A 26,827-nucleotide genomic window follows, 5' to 3' on the forward strand; every position below is an offset into this window, starting at 1 on the left:
CCACCACTCTTCAGGGCTCACCTTGGCTCCTTAGTTCCCAGTATGGTCCCCACCTCATTTCCCAGATGGGGAGACTGAGGCTTAAAGAGGGGAGGCTGTGGCATGGATAACCTTAAAAAATTATGCTCATCAAAAGAAGCACACAAAAGACCACTTACTGTATAATTCCATTTATAAGAAATGGGCTTTCCAGGTGGCTCAGTTGAAAAGGAATCTGTCTGCCAATGCAGGAGATGAGGGTTTGATCCCTGGGTCGAGAAGATTTCCTGGAGAAGGAAATGGCAACCCACTCTGGTATTCTGTCCTGGGAAATTCCATGGATAGAGGAGCCTGGAGGGCTACAGTCCATGGGGTTGTAAAGAGTTGGACACAACTTCACAACTAAACAACAACAAATTTATATGAAATATCCTGAACAGGTAAATCTTTAGTGGCAGAAAGTAGATTCAGGGTTGCCAAAGGCTGGGGGGAGAGTGCAGTAAGGAACGACTGCTAACAGGTTTTAGGATTTAAGGATTTCTTTTTCGGGTGGTGAAAATGCTTCCTTGTGAATATACCAAAAACCATTGACACGTGCTTTAAAAGGGTGAATTTTATGGCATAAGAATTATAGCTCAATAAAAAATTAAGTTAAAAAAGAGAGAGCGATCCAACAGTGTCCATGGCCCATGACAGATGCTTGGTTCCAGCCCGGTCTGCCTTCTCATTATCTTGGGTCCACACTGACTTGGGGGGGACAGAGCCTGTTTCTCCCCTTGCCCTCTCAGCCACCACATCAGCCCCTTCCCTGGGGCCCTCTGCTGACAAATCCAATCCTTGAATGGAGGCCCTCAGACCTTGGAATCTTAACCCCTGATGCAGTGATCCCAGCCGAATGTCCACAGAGCCCTCTCTGGGGCCGGGGGAGAAGGAGTGATCCCTGAGTCCAGCTCCTGTCCCTAATGTCAGCCCTACCTCACCCCAACCCCAATCGAGCTGCCACAAGTGACCATTCTCTCAGGCCAATCACCTGCGATACTATGCCTGGGAACGCGAAGGGCCACCTAAGCCTAAAAGCCAGCCTTGCAAGTAACCCTAATCCTGCATCTCACTCCATCCACCGCAACCCATTTCTAGCCCCAACCCACCTGCCATCCTCATCCACAATGTCCCATCCTTAGCGCTGCTCTATCCCCACTGGTGCGTTCCCTTAACAGATCTTTGCTGAGCACCTACTGTGTGCCAGGCATGTGTTTAGAGTTATCACGGTGAACAAGGTAAGCAAAATCTGCACTGAATTTACGTTTGATTGGGACAGTCAGAAAATCCACCAGGGAGACAGGGATTTGATCGTTTCAGATTGTAGAAAGTGCTCTAAGGAACTGACAAATCTGAGCAATGTCTCCGAGGGAGAGAGGAGAGTACAGGACGGGCAAAAGTGCTTTTGCTGGTAGGAACCTCTCCTTGGAGGAAAGGAGCTGAGACCTGGGTAATAACGAGAAGGCAGGCATATGGAGACCTGGGGACAGGGGCTTTTAGGCAGAAAGAACCACCAAAGCAAAGCCCTGCCCAGGGCCACCCCCTGAGGCCTCCAACCAGCCCCTGGTCCCCGCAGAACCTTCCTCTATGTCTTTACCCCAGAGCGGGGAACCCAGGAGAGAACCAGCCAGCATGGGGTGTCTGGGGGGTACCCAGGATGGTGTTGTCACCTTGGGAGGTGTGAAGAGAAGCATGGGCGGGGTTGCCAGTTCCGGTCGGGGTGGATGAAGGTGGGGCCTGACTGCAGCCTTGTCCCTCTTCCCAGCCCAACCACAGCCTGGCCTAAAAGGGCAGACAGATAACAAGTCCTTCCCGCCCCTGGCCCCAGAGAGGGAGGGGTTTCCTGGCAGGAAATTGACCTCCTCTAACCCCCCCTCCTCAGATCCAAGCTCTTGGCAGTCCTGGCTGAAGTAGCCTCAACACAGGACAGCAGCGGAGACAGAGGGACACCGACAAGGAGGTGAGTGTGCAGGAGGAGGGGAGTCTCATGCCCCCAGCACCTCTGAATTGGGGGCTGGACCAGAATTTGGGAGAACATGTGCCCTGAGGCCAGGAGAGGCTAGGGGCAAAGAGAAACTCTAGGGCCTGACCTGGTGGGGGGGTGTCAGCCAGCAAGAGGCTGGAGGGAGGAGAGGGGCAGCAGGAGGAGGAGGGTGCAGGGCACGCCGTGGGGACTCTGATGATCCAGGCTGCCAGGGAGTCATGGAGAGCTTGGAAGCACCAAGGGAGAAGAGAGACACGATGTCACTGGGTCGGAAGCTCTCTGAGTTCAGGTGGGAAGGCTGAGGCCAGAGAGGGATGGGCGGTCTGCTCCGTCCCCAAGAGGTGGGGTCCCAGAGGTGGGAGAGGTGACCAGGGTTGGGATGGAGCTAGAACAGGAGGTGGGACTAGGCTGGGATTGAAGATGTAGGTGAACCTGGAACAGGCAGGGCTGGTGACGGAGTTGTTTGCGGGCAGGGTCTGGATTGGGGTTGTGTAGGACACAGTGTTCTTGCCTGGAGAATCCCAGGGATGGGAGCCTGGTGGGCTGCTGTCTATGGGGTCGCACAGAGTCGGACACGACTGAAATGATTTAGCAGCAGCAGGACACAGCTGGTCAGGGCAGTTCCCTGATCATGGGCATGGGACTGGAGGTGATAACTTCTGCAAACAGGCCGGCTGGCCTGCAAAAGGTTCAGGGCACTGGGGAAAGGCTGGCAGCAAGGAAGAGGAGGAGGAGCCCAAAGAGGGAAGCTCTGGTGGCCAAGACATCCTGCAGGGGCCCAGAGGCTGGGGGGCTTGAGGGATCCCTCGGAAGTGAGTCAGGGGCCGGGCACCCGGAGGCCGACAAGGGGGCTGGAGGGCGCAGGAGGGGCCAGGATGTCGGAGTCAGGTTGCAGAGGTAGGCGCTGGAGCCAGGAAGGGGAAGGACGTCGGGGTCAGTTTTGGGAAAATGTTGCAGACAGGTCTGAGGATGTTGGAAATGATCTGGGGGGAGAGGGGTCCCAGTTTAGGGGTGGATGTGGGAGCTGGCGTAGGAATGTCAAATCTCGTTTGAGTGAAAAAAGATCTAGTTTGAGTGGTGTTGACTACTGTTGGAGGGAAATCAAAGGCCCGTGTTTTGAGGGGGAGGGGAAGTTTTTGCGGGGGAGGAATGATGGAGCCAGTTCTAGGGGATGATGGAGCCATTTTGGAGATGAGGCCTGTGGAGCCCTGGTTGGAAGATGCCAGAGAATCAGTATGTGGGGTGTGTGTGTGTGTGTGTGTGTGTGGAGGGGCTGGCACCAATTGCCCACAGCCACAGGGGTTCCAGGCAAGGGTTGCCATGGTGACTGCCTCCCGGGGGGATCGGAGAACATGGAGACTAGAGAGAGGCTAGGATGGTGTTTTGAGGAACAGGAGGCTTGAGAGACAACGGCTAAGGTCTGGAGACTGAAGTCAGGGAGGAAAGAAGTGGGGTCACCACCAGCAAAGGAGAGGCTTGTGCCCACAGCCCAGCCAGCTCAGGGCCCCTTCAGCATTGGCTTCCTCCCAGTGCCCCCATGCACCCCTACCCCCAGTGCCCCATCTTGCCCCTGTCCCTAACCTGCTCCGACCCTGTCCCGGTTGAAAACAGCCTATGTGTCTGGCCAGAGGAGGATGTGGGGACATCTGAAACTTCACACATTTTGTCAGAGTTGCACAGTGAAATACAGCATGCAGTATTAGAGCCACAGAGACAGGCACGAACAAGTCTCACACGAAAAATGTGAGGAAAGGAAAAGCAAGCTGCAGGGGATACATGTAGTCAGGTAGTGTTTACAGAGAGTTTGGAAACCACGCGAAACAATGTGGTATTTCTGGGTACTAGTCTAGGTAGGCAAAGGGATGGCGTTCCTTGGGAGAGGGCTAGAGCAGGCGGGATCGGGGAGGGGTGTGGGAGGCTCCAGTGCATTTGCAGCACTTGAGTCTTAGTTCCCTGACCTGTGTCTAACCTGTGCCCTTGGCGGTGAAAGCGCAGAGTCCTAACCACTGGTGCATGCTAAGGCACTTCAGTTGTGTCCAACGCTTTGCAACCCTTATGGACTGTATAGCCTGTTAGGCTCCTCTATCCATGGGATTCTCCAGGCATAATACTGGATGCAGTGGGTTGCCATGCCCTCCTCCAGGGGATCTTCCCGACCCAGGGATCAAACCTGCGTCACTCACATCTCCTGTGTTGTCAAGCGGGTTCTTTACCACTAGCGCCACCTGGGAAGCCCCCTAACCACTGGACCACCAGGAAATGCTCTGCAATGCTTATTTCTTTAGAAAACAAAAAACTGAAGCCAAGAGAGCATATAATTGCGTTAGATGCAGCTAGGATCGTTAAGCACAAGGGTGTTTATTTGTTTTCTATACTTTTCTGAATGTTTGGACAACATTCAGAATGTTTCATTGTTTTCAAAGTTCCCTTCCAGAACTTCCCCAGCGTTTCAGCAGTTAAGACTCTGCCTTCCAATGCAGGGGGTGTGGGTTCAATCCCTGGTTGGGGAACTGAGGTTCCACACATGGCCAAAAGTTAAAATAAAGGAAAAAGAGCCCTTCACAGCTCCCCAGTGCCCTCGGGAGAAAGCTCAGGCCCTTCCTTATGATTTTTGAGGCCCTGCCTAGCCTACTTCTTGCTGACCTCTCCAGTTTGACTTATCATTCTTCCTCCCCCATGAGAAATGAAGTCCTTGCCCCATTCCTTTGTTTCCTGTTTGGCCCCCATTCATTCCGAGTGCCTGCCCTGGGAGCTGAGGACGCAGTGGTGACCCAGACAGTCCTGACTCAGCCCTCTCGAGGCTCACAGACCCATCCCGAGACAGTGATGACCCAGAGTGGGAATATCAAGGAGGGGAGCACCTGATTTAGCCTGGGTATCCTGGAGAGCTTCCTGGAGGTGGCAGCATCTGAGCTGGGTCCCAAAGCCTGAATGGACCATGGAGAACAGAGTTCCATGGACAGAAGCAGATGTTGAAGCCCAGAGGGGCCTGGAGGAAGAAGGAGGAAAATGTGGGATAGTGCTGATGAGGGATACAGCTGGCCAGCCTGAATTTTGTCCTGAGGGCACTGGGGAGCCATGGAGGGTTAAGAGAAGGGGAGGGGGGGTTTGAGCCCTAACGAGGTCCTCAAAGGTGCACTGGAGGACTAGAGGCTGGAGATCAGGGAGGAGGCTGAAGTAGAGAAGCAGGAGGGGGCTTGGACTAGGGTAGGAGCCATGAAGAGGGAGGAGACAGGGATATAGGAGATGGAATGGGCCAGACTCTGGAAGTTTCCAGTCCCACAGGGGCAGAGACTGGGTCTGCCTTGTCCACTGCTGTGTCCTCAGTGCCTGCACAAGGCTGGACTGATACAAATACCTAAGAAGTGTGTATGTGTGTGTGTGGTAAAATCTGTACAGCATTAAATGTACCATATTAGCTGTTTTAAAGTGTACAGTTCAGTGGCACCTCATGTATTCACAAGGGTGGTCAAACATTACCACAAATTCCAGAGCATCTCCATCCCTCTAAGAGGAAACCCTGTACCCATTAGGTGGTCAGGCCCCGTCCCTTTCTCCCAGTCACTGGCAACCACTAATCTTTCTGTCTGTATGGATTTGCTTGTTCTGGATCTTTCCCAGTAAAAGCTGGAGGAATGAATAGGGTAGAGGCGACAGGAGTACTGACTGGATGGAGAGGAGACGAAGGCGCCCGAGAGTGTGAGCAGGATGCCTGGCTAGATGGTGGGGTGCGGTCAGGGTCCCCACGTAGGAGGGGACCTTCCCCTCTCAGCCTGTCTTCTCCTGGAATAGGAGGGTCCCAGGGCAGGAGTGAGGAAGGGGAAGGGGCTGAACGCCAGTGCTCCAGGGAACGAGCCCAGGATGTAGAATCAGACAGGGCTGGCTCTGGATCCCAGCTTCGTCCCTGAATCACCGTGGCATGTTAGGCTCTCATGAGCCTCAGTTTCCTCATCTGCAAAATGGGCATAGTGACAGCGCTCACCTCGTGAGGTTGTGCAGGTTCCAGGGGTGTGTAAGTGCTCAGGCCAGTGCTTGGCACACATGCTCCAAAATGCTGGGGACACAAAGGCACTGTCATCAGTGCCACCTGTCACCATCAATACCGACGGTCCACTCCCCCCTCCCCCAGGTCCTCTCCTGTCAAAATGCCCATCCTGAAGAGTCTAGGGGTGGCAGACTCTAAGGTGCCCCGGGCAGGGACGCTGCCTCTGAGGTCCTCTCAGAACCCCTTTGAGGAAGTCTCAGGACTGGAAGAAGAGGAGGCTGGGGAGCTGGGGGCTCTGCCCAACGGAACGTCATGTCGTCGTCGAGCCACCCTGGAGAAGCTGGCAGGCCTGTCCCCCTTCCGGCTGGGCAAAACCCCCGGCCGGCGGGCAGGCAGCCCCGGGGATGGGCAGCCTCGCTCTTTCCTGGGCCGGGTGCTGTCGCCAGGGATTCGCAGGAGCTCAGCAGATTTCGGCCTCCTGGCCAGACTTCAGGGGATCCGAGCCCAGGGCGACGAGGAGGCGGCTGGAGAGGCTGCAGGGAGACTGGCCTTCCTGAGGCTGGGGCGTGCGCCCAAGCCCCGGCGGGCGTCCCTGGCTGAGAGGGTGGTGCCCGCGGGTGAGGCGGCTCCCGAGCCCCCGCCCAAGGTCCCAGAGCCCCCAAAGGTGAAAGAGCCCTTGTCAGGTGAGTTGGGAGCCCTGGCTAAAGACCTGGAGAATCACGGTGTCTCTACCTGTGACATCATTGCCATTCCCATCTCCAATTTCCATCCGCCCACCTCCATGGACAGGGCCAGCCCGTCCCTCCTGCAGTCCTAATCTCCATCATCAAGCTCCAGCTTCAGCCCCATCTCCACCCCCAGGCCCTTTCTGTCCCTTTCTCCACCTGCCGCCTTCAACCTTGCCCCGTGGTCCAACGACAATCAAATCACCAACTCTGGTCTCATCTCCTCCAACCCCATCCCTGTCTCCATTTTCAATCCTCTTTCCCTTACTCCCCTCAAATTCAGCCTCAATACCATCTCCTTTCAAAGTATCCACATTTGACCTTGACCTTAGACCCCTCCCTAACCTCCACAGTCCACCCCGTTCCCATTCTTAGCCCTAATTCTGGCCCCAAACTCCAACCCTCACTTCAACCTCCTCCATCATCAATCTCTTCTCTTCTTCCATTCCACTCTGAACCCCAACCCTAACTCCACCCCAATCCTAAACCCCCAGCCTCAGCCTCCACCTTCAACTTCATCCCTACTTCCACTTATGCCCAAGTTTCATCTTCAAGGTCACCCCCATGCCTGATGTCTCCCTCCATCTCCCGGCTACATCCCCCCAAACCCATCACCACCTGGGTTAGTTTCCTGTTAGTACACAAACTGGCTGACTTAAGACCAGACGTTTATTCTCTTGCAGTTGAAAAGGTCTGAAATCAAGGTGTTGGCAGGGCCACGCCCACTCTGAGACCTGCCTGGCCCCTGCCAACCTCTGGCACTCCGCTGGGTGTTTCCGGCTTTGTAGCTGCATCCCTCCCGCTTCCATCGGCTGTGGCCTTCTCGATCTTCACCTCGTCTTCTCCTCTGTGCCTATCGGTCTTGGTGTCCAAATTTCCCTTCTTACAAAGACAACAGTCACACTGGATCGGGGCCCACCCTGTTATCCCATTTTAACTTGATGACCTCTGCAAATGACTTATTTCCAAATAAGATCCCATTCTGAGGTCGTAAGGGTTAGGGCTTCACATATCTTTTTTTTTTTTGAGGTTGGGGGGACAAACACAATTCAACTCACAATGCCACTCTGGCTGTATCCTCAACACCAGCTGTACCCCAAACCCCAGTGTCTTCCTCGGAGCCTTTCTGATTTCCAGTCACACTTATTCCAACACCATCATCTGTCTCATCCACACGCTTATTCTCAACCCATCCCTTTTTCCAAATGCCATCTTTAACCTGAGAGCTATGCCCAACACCATGACAACTGCCAAGCGGTCCAGTCCCGGGCCGAGGCCCGTTCCTTTCCTCTCATCCCAGCCTCAATCCCGCCCCTGTGTGCAACTCTTTCCCCTCTTCCATCTCACTCCCAACCCCCAACCCCAGGTCTATCTCAGTGTCCCCCCCCCACACCGCAACCCCACTCACCTACCCAACTTCCTCGTTCAGGTCGAGTCACATTCCCAGCCCCCATTTTCACCCTTAACCCAAATGCACCCTCTCAGTCCCAATCCTAACCACCCACTTCCAACCTCCAACTTCAACTCTCCACATTGCTAACCCCAGCTCACCTCCAGGCTTCTTCAAACTCACCTCCTTCTTTCCAAACTCTGCTTTCACCTAAACCCATCTCCAACCCCATCCTTACCCCAAAGCCCAGACGTCATCAATTCCTTCCCCACCTCCCTCTTCAGATTTTAGTACTAACCTCGCTCTCATCCTAAATTCCTGCACCCCAGCCCCCACCTTCACCCCATCCTCATCTCCAGCCACAATCCTGACACTCCATCCCAGCCCCAACCCTGTCCCAACCCCCAGCTTCATCCGACCCCGCCTCCAGCCCTGTCTCTGTTCCCCGACCCCCACCCCTGGCCTCCCCCCACGGACAGCCCTTGCTGCCCCAGCACGGGAGTCCCCTTTCTTCATCCTCTGATGCCTTCCACATCCTGCATCAGAGGCTATTTCAGCCTGGCGCCCTAGGGACTGGGAGGGCACTGCAGGGAGGTGCAAAGCGGGTGAGTGGAGCCCCCGCCTTCTGGAAACGGATGGGCAGAAATAGCACTAGCCAGGAAATAGTTTCTCTGCCAGGGAGGAAGGGGGGTGGGGGGAGGTGTTGGGGGTAACCCTGGGCCACTGGGACCCTGATTCTGCCTTCACTCAGAGGCCTCTCAGCCCCTCAGAGGACTCCCCTCTCCTGGGGGAGTGTGAAATCACCAGAGAGCCAGATCACCCCCACAGTTGCCCACACCCCAAAAGCCCCACCTCTGGTCCTCACCTCCTCCTCCCACCTCCAAGCCCCCATCTCTTCCCTCACCTGGACCTGACTGTCGTCCCTCAGCCTCTCCACTTTCTCTGATGCCTTTTTAAAAAATCTTGATGCATGTTTTCTATCCTCTCCGCCCTCAGCTCCCCGACCCCTCCCCATATCCTAACCCACCCCCTGATACTCTCTTCCCAGCCCTGACCCCTTACCCAAGCTCTAATCCTTTCCTTCTTCCTCAACCCCTACCCCCATCTTACTCTGACTCTCCCATCTTATCCTCTTCCTGAGTAGACACCCTCTGGTCTTTTGACCTTCCCATATCCAGAGTCCCTCTCCCATCACCAAACCCCCTCTTCCCTCCCCAGCCCTCTCCCGTCTCCTCCTCGTCCTGACCCTCTCCCTCCCTTCTTCATCCCCTCTCCCCCATCCTCCCCTCCCCAAGTCCTGACCCCCCTCCTTATTCTCTCCATTCTCCTCACCTTCCTCCCCAGACCTCCTCCTCCACCTCTGCCCCGCCCCCTCACCACCCTGAACCTTCTCCCCTTCGCCTCCCACCCTTGCCCATTCTTCGCCCCCTTCCGCCCCGTTTTCCAGCCCCTGATCGCCCGCTTTGCGCCCACAGTGTTGGAGATCCTGAGCTTGATCCAGCAGCGTGAGCTCGCGCGGGCCGACGAGCACATCTTGGAGCTGGAGGCCGAAGAGCTGGCGTCTTCGGGGGGCGGCGCGCCCGGGCCGCCCAAGGCCGAGGGCACGGGCGGCGGCCGCCGGGCGCGGGACGTGGCTCTGCTCTACGAGGCCCTGCAGCGCGAGATGTGGGCGCTGGTGCGCGAGACGCTGGCGGGCCCCGGGCTGGGCGCGGGCTCTGGGGCGGGCGCCGTGGCGCAGCTGGGCCAGGTGTTGGTGCAGGAGGAGGCGGCCGACGGGCGCCGGGGACCCGAGGCTGCCCGCAAGCTGCGCGCCCGCTGGGCCGAGGCGGTGGCGCGTGCGGCCCGGGAGCGCTTAGAGGCGGCGGCGCCGGGGGCGCCGGGGGGCCTGGCCGGGCAGCTGGAGGCGCTGCGGGGACGGCTGCTGGAAGACATGGGCGTCGTGCGGGGCCGCCTGGCGCCCTCCTACCCAGCCGGCCTGGGCGCCTTCGGCATCTACCTGCGCGGCTACCACGACGCGCTGGCCGAGTGGATCGGGGCCGCCGCCCGCCGGAGGCTGCCGCTGGCCGACCGCTACGCGCTGCTGCACTGGCACAACCAGGTGTACCCCAGGTGAGCCGGGACCAGCGGTCAGCGGCCGAGGCCGCGCAGGACGCGCCTCCCTGCACCCCGTCCAGTCCCGGCCTTTTCAGACCCTAAGGACCCTGGACTCTCGATCCTAGAACTTGAACTTCTTTGACCCTTCCAGACTGGGCGCTGGTGACATTGACAGTCCGAGGACCTTATGGCTCAGCACGCTTTCCACCTAGAGCTCAGCAACAGGAAGCCTTCTGATCCTAGAACCTTAGCACCATCCACCTTAGAATCCTCAACACTTGCACTCTTAGAATTCTAGCACTGCCCACCCTTCTAATCCGAGAATCTTAGCACCAGTGACCCTTGTCCTCCTGAAATCTTGGCACTGTTGACCCTTAAATTCTAGAACTCATACAGCGCTCTAGCCGTCAACCCTAGGGCACCAGCCCCAGTGACTCTTCCAGTCTTAGAACTTTAGAACTGATGACGTTTTCAATTCTAGAACCTTGGCAGTGATGAGCCTTTTGAGTCCTATACCTTAGCTTTTTTTCTGGTCTGCCATGTAAGGCTTGTGGAATCTTAATTCCCCGACCAGGGACTGAACCCACCCTCAGCAGTAAAAGCTCAGAGTCCTAACCACTAGACCACCAGGAAATTCCCTATCCCCTCTTTGGATCCTAGAACTTTGACACTGTTGATCCTTCACAGTTTTAGCCTCTTGAATTCTATAATCTTAGCATCTAGAACCTGAGTACCATTGACACTTCCAGTCCTAGAATTTTATAACCATCGAGCCTTTGGACCTTAAAACATTCCATTCTTGTGGCCAGAGGATGGAATACCATGATTAGCAATAACTGGGTCACTATGGGCTCCAGGGAAAAGGGATCAGCCACACCCAAACCACACACTGGAAGGAGAGGGAGTGGGTGGTTCCTCCTCAAAATCAGGGTGCTGACACCAGAAGAATAGTAAGGCAACAGTTACCCCCAACCCACATCCCATTTGGGAATATCTGCTCATGACACTCACATGCCGACTATCAGAGGGGGAGGCAGAATAGGGAGCCTAGGATGTGAGAAGTTAAGTCTGACTTTCAGGGAGATGGGGCTTCTGGCTGAGGGGATGCCATGAGCCAAAGGCTGGTGTCGGGGTCGGGGGGTAGTGGGGAAGTGTGGGGAAAGTGATGGCATGGTACAGGCCGGGGCACGCAGAAGGGCAGGAGCCAGGGATGAGGGCTGATGGAAGAGGCCTACCAGGCGAGGCGAGGCCCTAGGGACTAGGGGCGGAGGTGGAAGGGAGCTTCTGTCCTGTGAACCTCTGGTGGGTGAGACCTTGCGTGCCAGATCGTTACGTCTGGACTTGATCCCACCAAGTCTTGCCCGGACACCATCCATCAGGGAGCTGACTCAGAGAGTTGGAGCCAAGGGAGCAACAGTTCCAGAGACTTCCTTTGAGGGATGAGCAAAGCTGGCCCCGAGGGAGGAAGGGAGCGGCTCAGGTCACAGACACGGACAGCGTGGAGGGAGGGGCTCAGTCGTCCAGCCCCGGCTCTCACAGACCCCTGTCTCTTTCCCCCACCCCTAGAGAGGTCCTAGGTCTGGTGGACATGGTTGCTCTGGAGAATGGGGAGCTGGGGCCCCTTCTGTCGCCCGGCACCCTTCGTGGCTTGGAGGATGAATGTGTCACAGACGTGAAGGTACCCAGAACTTGGCATTGGTGATCAGGAAGTGGGAGGCACTCTGCAGAGAGGGAGGGGTTACACCGGGCTTGGGGGGCCTCTCCCCTCCCCCTTTCCCTATTTCCATCTCCCTTTTCCCTTTATGGACTTCTGAGTTTTGTCCAAAAGAGAGAAATGTAAGCCCATACTGATCAATTCTGTCTCATGTTCAGTGTATCTCAAGCACCCAGCCAGGCATAGGGACACTCGGTAAACGTTCAATATATTCAGACACTTCAAATCTTACAGCAAGACAGAGTCGGTCCAAGACCTCAGCTCACAGACCCAGGGACTCACAGAAAGAGGGCATCAAAACATCTTTGCATATAAGCAGGGTTGATAGTAAATAAACATGCTTAATAACTGGCCGGGCATAGTTACCACTAAGCAGAATGGCCCTGCTGTAAACACCCATCCCAGCCGTGGCCGTGTTTCTGGTCTAAAAGCCAGTCCTGCCTCAGCCACAGAAATCAGAATAGTTGCAATTCTGATTCTAATTAGTTTGGTTCTAAACTTGAAGCTTTGAGGTTTAGACTCCAACAAGTCTAGATTGTCAGACTCACTGAACTGAAGACAGGGCAGGACTGGATAATCAGAGATGTGTAAACCTGGGAACCTCAGAGTCTTGGAATTCTTGACTCACAGAATTTGGAAACCCTGAGTGAACTGTTTTGTGGAACCTGAGAGCAGTCTTAGAATCATCAGATAATGAGAGAATAAACCCTCAAGCCCTCTGGCTATCAGATGGAGGTGCCTTAAAACCACAGACTCTTAATATCAGGCGTCAAATTGAAGGCTTAGGAATGGGAAGGACTGGGGCAGTTTTCTGGGCCAGCCCCTCTCCGGTGTCACCTTGATGAGCTCACAGGTAGACTCCAGACCTGCTGGGGCCTAAAGTATGGGGATTGTGGTAGGAGAGGCTCCAGGGGTTCTGACTCCTGCCTCTACCCTCCTCCAGGCTCAGACTCGGGCAGCCCTGCTTCGAGTGCTGCAGGAGGATGGGGAGCACTGGGGGAGCACGGAGGACTGGTCCAGCAACCTGGCCCAGGATGTGTGTGAGGTATGGGGCGGGGAAGAGGAGGGAGAATCAGCTGGGGTGGGAAATGGGACCTGGCTCCCTCCTCACCCCCTCCTCACCCCCCTGGACCACGCAGCTGCTGGAGGAACACACAGAGCGAGCGCCCCGCATCAGCCAGGAGTTTGGGGAGCGGATGGCCCACTGCTGCCTAGGAGGGCTGGCAGAGTTTCTGCAGAGGTACGGAGGACGGGGGCTGGCGGGGTGGGCTTCTGGACCCGGGATCCAACAGAGAGAGGACAGATGAAAGTGAATCGAGTCAAGATGGGCAGCGGCGCCTCTGTAGGGATCACAGGTTTTGCAGGACTGACTGCCCAGCCGGGGACCCTTATCCTGCGGTGCTTCCAGCTGTCTGCCATTTCCCCTTTCTCCTCCCACCAGCTTCCAGCAGCGCGTGGAGCGATTCCATGAGAACCCAGGAGTCCGCGAACTGCCACCCGACACCTACATCAGCAGGACCATCTCCCTGGTCAACTGTGGCCCCCCTCTGAGGTGAGAGCATCCACAGGGTATGGGGGAGACGCCAGTCCAGGGTGACAAGCTCAACTGGGCTGCCTGGATCCCAGGTGGGGACTGCACACCTGGCCCCGAGAGGCATATACAGGAGACCTGAGAATCCTAAAACCTGGGAGTCTTAGAACCACAGCATCACTAGATTATAGACTAATGAAAACCTGGGGGTGTTGGAATTACAGGAACCTAGGAGCCAGGCTCTAGGAGTTACATTTTTTAATGTTTTTATCTTACTTGCATAGTTGATTTACAATGTTGTGTTAATTTCTGCTGTACAGCAAAGTGATTCAGCTATATCACTTCCCTTTTTTTTGACTTATTTTTAACTGAATTTTTAAAGATGGGAATGCCTTCCAGATACAATAGGGCATACAGTGAAAAGCTTCCCTCCATTACTCCTCTGGTCCATTTATTACTAATGTCTCCCATATCTTTGCAGGGTTATTTGATACATTTACCAGTAAACATGCAGAGGCACAGTTCATGCATATGCAGAGATGTCATGCATATGCATATTTCATACATACACAAGTAAATATATTACTATGTACATACATATTATTTCTTCCCTTAAAAAAAAAAAAAAGAAATACAGGGACTTCCCTGGCAGTTAAGACTCTGTGCTGCCACTGCAGGGGACGAAGTTTCAATCCCTGGTGGGGAAATAAGATCCCACATGCACATGCCTTGCATCATAGCCAAAAAAAGGGGGGGATGACTCCCCCCAAAATACAAATGGTAAAATATTGAACACACCCTGTCCTTTCCCCTTTTACACCTTGGCCGTCTTTCTGGGAGCACCTGAAGAGTTCTCATATTCCTCTTTCATATCTGAACTGTTGTCCACTGTCCGGATCTGCCATCATTCATTTAATCTGTCTGCAGTGGATGAACAGTGGCCTCCACTCTCCTGTAGAGAAAAACCTGGCACAAGTGTGGGGACTCAGGGATATGTTCTCAGAAGGGGGTCCGCCGGAATTTGGGCAGAAAGTGCCAAGTGCCATCCAAACCAGGTTATTCTCCTTTCAGTGATGGAGATGGTCATCAACTGTTGCAAGGACAGAAGATGAGAAAGGCAGAAATTTTAGAATTATAGTCCCTTAGAGTCACAGACTTTTAGGATGGAGGCATCCCCACTCTCACCCCGAAAGCACCAAGAGAAACAGACCGAGAGAGACCGCTTCCTCCCCACTATATTCCCCTAGACCCCCAGACAGTCCACAGAGCCCCCAAATCCCCAACCCAACAGACATCCCCTGATATTTCTCACCCCAGGCCCTCCCCAGAGCCCCTGACTCCCGCCAGCTCCCCCCTCTGACCTGTCACCCCTGTGACCCACAAAATAGGGCCCGTCTAAGGGGAGACAGGTCCAGACAGTTGGGCTGAGATGTTGGGGTCCATGACTTTTGATTCCATGGACCCCCGCAGGGCTCTGGCGGAGCGCCTGGCCCGAGTGGGGCCCCCTGAGAGTGAGCCAGCCCGGGAAGCGGCCGCCAGCGCTCTGGACCGCGTGACCCGACTCTGCCACCGCATCCTGACCGACCTGCTGTTCCAGGAGCTGCAGGTGAGAGGCGGTGGGCTGGGGTAGGGCCAGGGTAAGGGGGCGCCCCCACCTCATCCTGCAGCTCCTTTTAGCCCATGACTCAGTGTTCGGGAAGCAGAGCGGGTGGGGTGGGGTAACGGCTCTATCTGGGTGGTTTAGTGGGGTGGGGGTGCAGGAAGGAAGAGGCAAGAGGACACGGTCGGGGGAGGATAGCCATCAGCGGGAAGGGGCCTTGGGGACTGGGTGGAGCTCCTCCTCCCTGAGGTCCCCCAAATCCCTGCCCAGCCTCTCCTAACCCCAAGAGCCCCCTTTACTCATCTCTGGGCTCCTGCACATGCGCAGAGGGCACAAGGTTCAGAGGCAGGAATGGGGCTGCTGGGAACACCGGGGAGCAGAGCTGAGAGTTGTGTGTGGCCCTGGTTGCACTTTGTGCTCAGTCCATGCATATGTCAGGTTATGTCCCACCTCTGCTTAGAACCCTCCATGGCTCTCAGCTCACTCTGGGCAAAAGCCAAGGTCCTCGCTGTGGCCCCCCAAGGGCCTAGATGGTCTGCCCTTTCCCTCTCTGACCTCATCTCCTCCCAGTCCCCTCCGTGCTCATTCCGCTCCAGCCATATCCACCCGCCAGCTGCTCATTCCAACTGCAGTACCTTTGCACCTCCCGGTCCCTCTGCCGGACTTCTCTTCCCTCAATAGCCCCAGAGCTCCCTCTCTCACCTCTTTCAAGTTTTGACTCAAATGTCACCTTCTCAGAAGGACCTCCTCTGACAGTCCTATTTAAAATAGAAGCCCCCTGAGACTCCCCCTCCCCCCCAGGCTCTGTTTGTCTCCAAAGTACTTATCACTACCTGCCATGCTGTATCCTTTGCTTTTTTTTTTTTTTTTCCCAATCTGTCTCCTCCCATTGGAATGTTAGCTTCTCAAGGGCAAGGATTTGTTGGAATGCTTCTAAAATAACTTTCTTGTAATGGAAAATTTCAAACATACACAAAAGTCGACAGAATGACCTCTCCAGCAAGTATCAGCTCCACCTCTCCTGCCCACTGGTTTCTTTTAAAGCACATCCTTGACATCCTGTCATCATCCATCAGCACTTCAACCTGTATCTCCAAAAAGATAAGGAATCCGGCCTTTTTAAAAAAACACAATTCACTACCACTCTCCTACCTAACAAATGGAACAATCAGTCCTCAATATCATCACATATCAGATCAGAATTCAGATTCCCCCCAAAGGCTTATGATGATCACGCACTTGGAGTTTTATCTCATTTTGTGCTGTGTCCCCAAGAGTTCTCTGATGTGTTCCCAGTGATCCACACAGGGCTGGGCCAAGCAGGAAAGGTTCAGAGAATGTTTGTTGAATGACTAAATGGACAAGTATGGGAATGAAAGTGAGTGAGTGTGGTGGGGGAATTAGGTACAGTGTTTATTCCAGGCCTGGTGGTACCACTTCCAGGTAGGGGGTCCTGGGCAAATGGCTTTCCCTTTGGGGTCGCTGTTTGCCCATCTGGAAAATGAGCACAGCCTTCGCAGATGGCTGTGAGGAAGCAATGGGCTTGCGGCCATAAAGTGTTTAGCTCTCGGGTACTGATCATTGTGATCTTCGTAAATGTACAGAGTTCATAGCAACAGCAACACTTTCCGAGTCGAGTGCTGTGCTAAGAATAGCGGCTTGTTTGAGTCACACCTGTTTCTAACAAAAGCCCGCAGGCCTCATTTTTGGAGGATCAGAAAACTGGGCTACTGTGGAATGAGAAAGCAGGAAGGGGGTGCAGGGCCGAATGGGATAGGATCCTGCTTCGGGCCCCCATGGACACCAACCTCAAAGGTGTCTGGGGACCTCCTGCTCCCACTGTCCACCCAACAGCAGCATCTCCCCTCGCTCCTCCCAGCCTCCATCTCAGGGACAGACCCACTCCCCGTCCCACCTCCGGGATCCAGATGCCTCCCGCCCCTCCCCCGACAGCTGACCACCCGCTGCATCCTATGTGTCTACTACCTGTATTCTTCTTGCCTTCTCCTCATCCCTTCCCCCTCCGTCCAGACCCCCATTTCTGCCTCAGTCTTGCCCCCTCCCAGCCATCTCGGTGAAGAACAAAGCTGATCTGCTCCCTCTCCTGCTCAGAACCTTCCATGGCTCCCCAGTACCCTCAGGAGAAATCTAGAGATCCTCACACAGCCCAGGAGGCTGGTGTGCTCTGCTCCGTTCACCTGACCAGCCCCATCTGTTCACTGGGCAGTCACACATGACCTTCCCCCTCATTGCTAACCCTAACTCCTTTCCCTGCTTAGATTGGCCCTTAGCTTGGTTTAACACTCTGCTGCCTCTTAAGTAACTATTTTTGAACAAAGGTCTCCCATTTTCACTTTGCTTGTGAATTATCTAGATCGTTTTGCTGTCCACACTGACCTTTCTGGCCCTCTGACCTGCAGGCCCGTCTGAAATCTGAATCTTCTTCAGAGTGGCTTTCCCCTGGATTCAGTCACTCCCTCTTCCGCTCCTCACTTGGCTAAGAGTGACCATCTTCTGGGCCTCAGCTCTGGGGACCCCTCCTCCAGGAAACCCTCCTTGACTCTCTATGCTGACTCAGCCATTCCCCTCTGGATTTCCTAACCCCCTGGGAATGGGTCCGTCTCCCCTTCTGGACTGTGAGCCCCCAGGGAGGCAGGGCTGGACTGTCTCTCGCACTGCTGTGTCCCCAGCACTGTGCGGGAACAGAGTTTGGGGAACAAATATTGAATTGCTAAGTGAAAAAAGAGGGTGGAAAGGAGGCGAGCCTCAAACCTCTGCTCACTCTGTCCCACCCAGCCGCACTTTAGCAAGCTGATGCGCAGGAAGTGGCTGAGCAGCTCGGAGGCCCTGGATGGCATCGTGGGCACGCTGGGCGCTAAGGCCCTGGCGCTGCGCAGAATGCAGGATGAGCCTTACCAGGTGCGTCTGCTTGGGCAGGGGAGGGGTGTGGGATGGAACCCGGGCGGCCGTGGGGCGAGGGCGGAGGGGAGCCAGAGTGTTCGGCCGGGAGAGACCTCTTCTAGGTGGGGAGCAACTCTATCAGGGAGAGATAGGTGGCGCTCAATCTGGGGTCTGCCCGGAGGGTGCCCACGGGTATCGGGGTGTAGCGGGGGAGGGGGTTGCCGGCAAGGTTGGGGCCTCTGGGAGGTGGAGCTCCGGAGAAAGCCGAGAGGGCTGGGATGGGGCATCATTTGGGGGCCGGTGGGCTTGCGGGCTGATTAGGGAGCAATCAGGGGTTCGCCATAAGGAGTCAGGAGAACTGGCAGGGGACTGGGGGCGGGGAGGGGTTCCCGTTGGGTACCCGGAGTGGGCACGGGCGGGTGGGAAGCGCGGAGAGAGGGCCATCGGCGGCTCACACCCCCTCGCGGCTTGCCCGGTCCCCAGGCGCTGGTGGCCGAGCTGCACCGGCGGGCGCTCGTCGAGTACGTGCGGCCCCTGTTTCGCGGGCGCCTGCGCTGTGGCTCGGCGCGGACCCGCAGCCGCGTGGCCGGGAGGCTCCGGGAGGACGCCGCGCAGTTGGAGAGACTGTTCCGACGGCTGGTCAGTGCGGTCAGAGGGCGGCGGGAGGGCGGGAAACCAGGAAAACCCTGGCTTCCGGGAATCTGGGGACTCGATAGCTGGGAGTGGGGGCTTAGAATGAGACCCTCACCCAACTTGTACCCAACTGTAACACTGTGATCTCTGCCCTCTGCGGGTAAAAAGTCAGCTTTCTCCCCGCGAGAGCTCACTCTGGGCTCAAATGAGAAAAATGATCCCTATGCGTTGTTGTGGCGATTAGATCAGTTAAAGGGGCTTAAGACCTGGAATACACCAAAATAAACTCAAAATGGATTAGAGAGCTAAATGTAAGACCAGAAACCATAAAACTCCTAGAGGAGAACGTAGGCAAAACACTCTGACATAAATCACAGCAGGATCCTCCAAGACCCACCTCCCAGAATATTGGAAATAAAAGCAAAAATAAACAAATGGGACCTAATTAAAATCAAAAGCTTCTGCACAGCAAAGGAAACTATAAGCAAGGTGAAAAGACAGCCTTCAGAATGGGAGAAAATAATAGCAAATGAAGCAACTGATAAAGGATTAATCTCCAAAATATACAAGCAGCTCCTGCAGCTCAATTCCAGAAAAATAAATGACCCATTCAAAAAATGGGCCAAAGAACTAAACAGACATTTCTCCAAAGAAGATATAAAGATGGTTAACAAACACATGAAAAAATGCTCAACATCCCTCATAATCAGAGAAATGCAAATCAAAACCACAATGAGATACCATTTCACACCAGTCAGAATGGCTGCTATCCAAAAGTCTACATGCAATAAATGCTGGAGAGGGTGTGGAGAGAAGGGAACCCTCTTACACTGTTGGTGGGAATGCAAACTAGTACAGCCACTATGGAGAACAGTGTGGAGATTCCTCAAAAAACTGGCAATAGAACTGCCATATGATCCAGCAATCGCACTCCTGGACATACACACTGAGGAAACCAGAATTGAAAGAGACACATGTACTCCAATGTTCATTGCAGCACTGTTTATAATAGCCAGGACATGGAAGCAACCTAGATGTCCATCTGCAGACGAATGGATAAGAAAGCTTTGGTACATATACACAATGGAGTATTACTCAGCCATTAAAAAGAATACATTTGAATCATTTCTAATTAGGTGGATGAAACTGGAGCCTATTATACAGAGTGAAGTAAGCCAGAAAGAAAAACACCAATACAGTATCCTAATGCATATATATGGAATTTAGAAAGATGAAAATGATAACCCTGTATATGAGACAGCAAAAGAGACACAGGTGTATAGAACAGTCTTTTGGACTCTGTGGGAGAGGGTGAGGGTGGGATGATTTGGGAGAATGGCATTGAAACATGTATGTTGTCATATGTGAAACGAATCACCAGTTCAGGGTTGATGCATGTTACAGGATGCTCGGGGCTGGTGTGCTGGGATGACCCAGAAGGAGGATAAAGGGAGAAGGGAGGTGGGAGGGGGGTTCAGGAGGGGGAACTCATGTACACCCGGGGCAGATACATGTCAGTATAGGGCAAAACCAACCAATATAATATTGTAAAATAATTAGCCTCCAATAAATAAATAAATAAAAAGACCTGGAATCCTGAACATTAGCACAGAGAGTCGCTAAATGCAACAGAGACTCAGAACTTGAGCGCTCCCAAATCCAAGCATTTAAAATCAGCAAATCTTATTTGTCCCCAGTTATAATCAGCAAGACCGGAAGGGTCTCACTCAGGCTATCCCGGGAGTTTCTAATCTAGAGTCCTTGGACTTTTCTTGTTAATTTGTGGGGAGATAACTGTAGATGCACATGTGGTTATAAGAAAGTGCAGAGAGAGAGATCTCTGGCATACTTTGTCCATTTCCCCCAATGGTAACATTTTGTCCCTGAGCCCCAAATTATCTACAAACAGTAGATTATATTACGGATTTTCCTTCAAATTTCCAAAGGTTCCAGATAATCTCTGACTACAGCCCGCCCTCTGCCTGGTTTTACCGACGAGAAAACGGCGGGGCCTCTGGAGAGGGTGGTTTCGAGCGGGTAAACGTTGACTGGGGACGAGGGTGTGAGCCCGGGGTCCTCTCTTAACTGCAGGAGTCCCAGGCCTCGTGGCTGGACGCCGTGGTGCCCCGTTTGGCCGAAGTTCTCCGCCTGGAAGACACGCCGAGCATCCAGATGGAGGTGGGGGTGCTGGTGCGAGACTACCCGGACATCAGGTGAGATCCCCACCCCCAACGGCCGCCCCGTCCCTTTCTGCCGCCGAAAGGGCCGAGGTCTCCCGCGAGCCCTGGCATATCCGTCCGTGCGTTTCCTGCCTCTTGGGCGAGGGAGGGAGGCGGCGAGCGTGTCTGACGGCCGTTTCCTGCTGGAAACCAGGGCATTATTAATACGATTTCCCTCCTTCTGCCGCCGCCGTCGCTGCCGCCGCCGCCACCAGGCCTCACAAACAAACAAGCAGTGACAGGAAGCCCGGGGCAGGCGGGGCGCGGGGCCGCCTGGCCGGCAGGAAGGGCCAGCCCATCAGGGGAGCCGCGGGGGACTCGGGGACACGCAGGGGCGCACGGGCGCACACGCACTGGGATAGTGGCAGGGGCCGTTCAGGTCCTGATGGACTCTCCTTTCTCTGTGATCCTCTCTGGGCCTCAGTCTCCTCCTCTGATCCATAGGGACAGTAGCTCTCTTTTCATACGATTAGTGGGGTGTGACTTGCCTGGAGAATCCCAGGGCCGGGGAGCCTGGTGGGCTTCCGTCTATGGGGTCACACAGAGTCGGACACGACTGAAGTGACTTAGCAGCAGCAGTGGTGACAGCAGTAATAACACCAGTTCTTGCTTACTGAGTCCTTAGGTCAGACCTAAAACAGCATCGCACACACCCACTCTATAAGTAAGAGTTATTTTAGAATGAAAGCTATTTTAGAAATTCTTTGCAGGTAAAAGGCAAGCACTGTTCTGAGAGCTTAGCACCATCGGAGGCAGGCAGAGATTAGCTAGCTGACCCGAAATGTCACAGCTAGCCAGCAGCAAAGTTTGGACTTGAACCCAGGCAATAGGCTCTAAAGCTGGTACTCCTGACCACCACACAACACTGCCACTTGCATAAGGTGGTGGTGGCAGTAGTCCTACAGCATTGGTTGGGCAGACAGACATTCTGTATTCAGAGAGACACACCCCACAGGACCCGGGAGTACCGCTTCAGCTGGGTTTAGGGTCAGAACTTGGGGCTGAAGGTAAGAACTCTGGAGCTGATTCAGGATGAATAGTTCTGGTTGTGAGGTGTGGGACTTGTGTCCTTGGGAAAGCACAGCATTCCAGAGTTGCATGGCAGTAGGGGTCCCAGCCGGAGAAGGCAATGGCAAGCCACTCCAGTACTCTTGCCTGGAAAACCCCATGGATGGAGGAGCCTGGTGGGCTGCAGTCTATGGGGTCGCTAGGGGTCGGACACGACCGAGCGACTTCACTTTCACTTTTCACTTTCACACATTGGAGAAGGAAATGGCAACCCACTCCAGTGTTCTTGCCTGGAGAATCCCAGGGACGGGGGAGCCTGGTGGGCTTCCATCTATGGGGTCACACAGAGTCGGACACGACTGAAGTGACTTAGCAGCAGTAGCAGTAGGGGTCCCAGCATTCCTGCTGGACTGGGGTTTCTGAACTTGAATCTGAACTCGGATATACAGCCCACCAGTTGCATATCCAAGTTTGAAAGGTCTCCAGCTGGCCTGGGAGGAGGGGTTCCAGAGCTGAGTTCGGGGGGCCACGTTTTGCAGCTCACTTGAGCTGGAAGGTTCTTGAGTCCCATTTTAGATAAGTGTTTGGGAGCTATGGGGATTTCTAATTTGGAATGTGGACAGGTGAAGATGCTGAGCTGGATTGAAGGGGGTGGTAAAGACCCCAGAACCTTGTTTGAAATGAAAGTTCTGGAAATGAATGTTGGGTGCAGGATATTGAATTGAAATATGGTGGTTCTGGAATTGAGTTTTGGATCCGGGATCTGGGGCTGAGATTGGGTGAAGGGAAGGTTCCGATGTGTTGCACAGGGGCGAGGTTTGTGGAATAGAGTTAGTTTTGAGCACAAAGTTTCTGGTGGGAGTGAGGGTCCCCAAGGTGAATTTGGGGTTCTGGGGGAGAATTTTGCTTGATAACAATTCCAGGAATGGGCTAGTGGTGAAGTGAGTGTTCTGAAGTTGAATTTGGACGAGAATCCAAATGGCAGTGATGGAGAATATTCTAGACCGGGTGTTGGGGTGAGGTGAGGGTTAGGATAGGGATGGGGGTGAGCACTTCCAGGCTAGATCTGAGTGATGATGTGGAGGCGTGTGAGATGAAAGTGAAGATGAAGTTAAGGGTTGCTGCAGAGTCCAGAGCTGAAACAGGCGTGAGAATAGCAGAATGGTCATTCAGGAGTGGTCTGAGCTCAGCTAGGGGTGAAGATGGAAGGTTATTTTAATCAAGAGCTGAGATGGGATGAAGAGGAAGATTCTTGTGCCGGTTTTGGAGGTGAGGGTTCTGGAATCCATTGTGAGTAGGGGGATTTGGAACGGGTTTGGAGGGAAGTTCTGGAGGGGGGCTGGTGGGATCTGGGGGAGTTGGTGGGAAGGGCATGATCTAGGGGGGCTGGTGGGGAGGGAGGATCTGGGGGGAACTGATATGGAGGAGGGATCTGGAGAGAGCAAAGGGGCTCCAGAGCTAAGACAAGTTCTGGAAGAGACAGCTGAGGGGGGGTTGTCCCAGGTGGGCTGGGAATGTGTCTGGAGGCCCCCATGCACCTGTCCCCTCCTCCTCCACCCCCAGGCAGAAGCACGTGGCAACGCTCCTTGACATCCGTGGTCTGCGCCACACGGCTGCCCGCCAGGAGATCCTGGCGGTGACCCGGGACCTGGAACTCTGCGAGGTGGCAGCCCTGTCCCCGCCTCGGGACCGAGCCTTCTTTGCAGACATCCCCGTGCCCCGGCCACCTATCTGCCTCAGCCTGCCTCTCTTCCTGGGCCGCCTCCCCCTCTCCCGGCTGGCCTGCCTGCCCTGGCCTCGGCCTCCGACTCCATCTCCATTGCGACGGCCCCAGGCCCGACGCTGAGACTCTCCCAACCCTGCCTCAGTGCCCCCCATCTTTGCTGCTGACAGACCATCCCCCCCCACCCCGACTCGACTCCCAGCCTGGCACCACAGACCCTTGGGCTGGCAAGATCCTTAGCTGTCTTCTCCCCTACCCCCAAACTCCCTGTTCCGAGGAGAAACTGGCTAGAAGGAGCAAGGACTTTCCCAAGGTCATGAAACCCATTCCCAGCACTAGCTCCCCAACTCAGCATGGGGTGGGTGGCGTTTTGGAAGGCTGTACACAAACATCCCAGGCCCCCCCCTTTCCCCTCACCTCAAGGTCTGGCCTCAATCCAATGTATTAAGGAACGTACGATACTTAGAATAAAGAGGTTTCTATTTAACACAAGGAAGGGCTGAGTCCCCAGTGTGTGGGGGGAGGAAGGACCGGGGCAGGGCCCAGGGCCAAGGGCTTCTCACACACCCAAGGCTGGGCTAGGGTCCAACTCCTGGGCAGGGTAGTGGAGGCCACGGGAGGCCCTGCAGGACAGAAGCAGCCGTGCCACCCCATTTACACCAGGTCCCCGAGGCTTCGTGACTCTACGGCAGGCCCTCGGCCTCTCTGGGCCAGCAACCCTCATTTTGTCCATCCCCAAGTGCCTTCTCTCCTGGGCCCAGCGCTTCCACCTTGGCACACCCCCCTCCCCCATCCTCAGGCGGGAAGCGGTATCAAGAAAGGAAGGAGGTTGGGGGCAGGGCTGGCGGCATCCAGGGCGCCCTCCTGGGTTGACGCAGGAAAATGTCAGGGTGGGAAAAATTCCAGCCTCTCACCCCCAGCCCTGCCTCCGGATCCTAGTCCCCACGGAGACCTTGAGGTCACCTCCTTGCTGACCCCTGCCCCTCCGGCCCAGTTGGACAGGCTATGATGGATGCTTCCTGGCATGGCTTTTTTTTTTTTTCCTTTCTGCAAAGTCGGAAGGAGGAGGCAGCCAGGGGTCAGAGTGGAGGCTGGGGTTGGAACCTCACGCACATTTGAGCACATCTGAACTCACATGTGACGTCTGATGGTCTCTTGAAGCCCCAGGGCTGTGTGACGCCAGGCAGGCAGCTGACCCTCTCTGGGCTGTCGTTCCTGTCCCTCCCGGAGGAACTGCTTAAGCTCCCTTTGCCCAGGACAAGGTAAGATATCCAGAGGACATATGCCCCTCACTTCACATCCTAAAGTGACACTTCCAGTGTCATGGATATACGAGTGGGGAGCTGAGGAATGAACCGGCTGCAGTTTGTGGGCATTTTTGAACTGTGGTGCTGGAGAAGACTCTTGAGAGTCCCTTGGACTGCAAGGAGATCCAACCAGTCCCTTCTGAAGGAGATCAATCCTGGGTGTTCATTGGAAGGACTGATGCTAAAGCTGAAACTCCAATACTTTGGCCACCTCATGCAAAGAGTTGACTCACTGGAAAAGACTCTGATGCTGGGAGGGATTGGGGGCGGGAGGAGAAGGGGACGACAGAGAATGAGATGGCTGGATGGCATCACCGACTCAATGGACATGAGTTTGAGTGAACTCCAGGAGTTGGTGATGGACAGGGAGGCCTGGCGTGCTGTGATTCATGGGGTCGCGGAGAGTCGGACACGACTGAGCGACTGAACTGAACTGAATGTAAGGTGTATTCATCTCAGTCTGGCAGGATTCTTTGTCAAGATTTTGGTGCCCCACTTAACAATGGCTGTATTGAAATAGAATTTACACAGCAGAGAAGTCATCCATTTAAAGCACACAGCTCAGTGCAGTCACCTCTGCAGTCAATTTTGGGAACATTTCATCCCCCCTAAAGAAACCCTGCACCCCTTTAACCATCAACCCAACCCCTCCATCCCTCTCAGGGCCTGGTGACCACTGGTCTCCATTTTCTCTCTGGAGATCTGCCTGTTCTGGAACGTTTTTGTGTAAATGGGATCACAGAATATGGGGTCTGTGTGTGTGTGTGTATGTGTGTATGGGTGTTAAGAACACAACGTGAGATCTACACACTTAACACATTTCTCGGTGCACGATGCAGTGGTGGTAACTGCTGCCACAGTGCTGCGCAGCAGAGCTTTGAACTCTAACTGCGTGCTCATTAAACAACTCCCGCTCCCCCTCCTGCTTCCCATCTGTTCTCTACTTTGATGAATCTGAACTAATCTTTATTATTTTCTATTGAAGAGTATAGTTGACTTACAATGTTGTGTTAGTTTCTGCTGCACAGCAAAGTGATTCAGTTACACCTATCTATATACATAGTCTTTTCATATTTCCCATTATGGTTTATTATAGGATATTAAATATAGTTCTTTCTGCTATATGGTAGGAACTGGTTGTTTACCTGTTTTATATGTAGCCATTTGTATCTGCTAACCCCAAACTCCCAGTCTGTCCCTCCCCCACCCCCAGAGTTTGAGTATTCTGAATACCTCATGTAAGTGGAATCACGCAGAATTTGTCCTTTTTTGACTGGCTTATTTCACTTCACCTCATGATTGTCACAAATGGAAGGATTTCTTTGTTAAGGCTGAATAATATTCTACTGTATGGCTTTACAACATTTTCTTTATCCACTCATCTGCTGCTGGACATTTGAGTTGTTTCCATATCTTGGCTACTGTGAATAAAGAAGTGTTTTTGGGGGCCTGTCTTCTTTCACTTCGCAAAGTATTTTCAAGATCCATCGTGTTGTATGTGTCAGTACCTCATTTCTTTTCATTGTCAGATAACATTTCACAGTGTGGCTGTACCACATTGTATTTATCCATGTATCAGCTGATGGACAGACTTCTCAGGGGGCGCTAGTGGCAAAGAACTCTCCTGCCAATGCAGGAGATATAAAAGATGAGGGATCGATCCCTGAGTCAGGAAGATCCCCTGGAGGAGGGCATGGCAACCCACTCCAATATTCTTGCATGGAGAATCTCATGGACAGAGGAGCCTGGCGGGCCACAGTCCATGGGGTTGCAAAGAGTCGGACACAGCTGAAGCAACTTAGCACACACGCATGCAGCTGATGGACATTTAGGCTGTTTCTACTTTTTAGTTATGAGTTTTGTGCTCCACGTTTTTTTTTTTTTTTTTCTAGATTACAAACATTTTCTTGGTTCCCTGAGAAGTTCTGACCTTACCCTGAGCTTCATTCCACCGTGTTTGTTTGTTTTTTGACCTTGTTGCATGCTTGCAGGATC

General features: G+C 54.1%; 1 protein-coding gene across 1 annotated transcript; it reads left to right on the forward strand.

Moving 5' to 3' along the window:
• Positions 1-1,783: 1,783 nt before the first annotated feature.
• On the forward strand, positions 1,784-26,601 carry EXOC3L2 (exocyst complex component 3 like 2). Its single transcript, XM_055411886.2, has 12 exons — positions 1,784-1,978; positions 6,132-6,670; positions 9,578-10,211; positions 11,763-11,874; positions 12,854-12,955; positions 13,050-13,150; positions 13,352-13,462; positions 14,912-15,047; positions 17,838-17,960; positions 18,426-18,581; positions 20,667-20,788; positions 23,366-26,601. The coding sequence occupies exons 2-12, from the start codon at positions 6,148-6,150 to the stop codon at positions 23,646-23,648; spliced, it is 2,403 nt and encodes an 800-aa protein (XP_055267861.1). The 5' UTR covers positions 1,784-1,978; positions 6,132-6,147; the 3' UTR covers positions 23,649-26,601.
• The last annotated feature ends 226 nt before the right edge of the window (positions 26,602-26,827 follow it).

Source organism: Moschus berezovskii, chromosome 22, assembly GCF_049115385.1.
Source record: "Moschus berezovskii isolate FMDL1 chromosome 22, NW_MosBer_1.0, whole genome shotgun sequence".
Taxonomy (NCBI): domain Eukaryota; kingdom Metazoa; phylum Chordata; class Mammalia; order Artiodactyla; family Moschidae; genus Moschus; species Moschus berezovskii.

Coding starts and splice junctions, on each gene's coding strand:
- EXOC3L2 (XM_055411886.2), top strand. CDS start 6,148: ATGCCCATCCTGAAGAGTCTAGGGGTGGCAGACTCTAAGGTGCCCCGG. Junction 10,212..11,762: donor CACAACCAGGTGTACCCCAG/GTGAGCCGGGAC, acceptor CCCCACCCCTAG/AGAGGTCCTAGGTCTGGTGG. Junction 18,582..20,666: donor AGAGACTGTTCCGACGGCTG/GTCAGTGCGGTC, acceptor TCTTAACTGCAG/GAGTCCCAGGCCTCGTGGCT.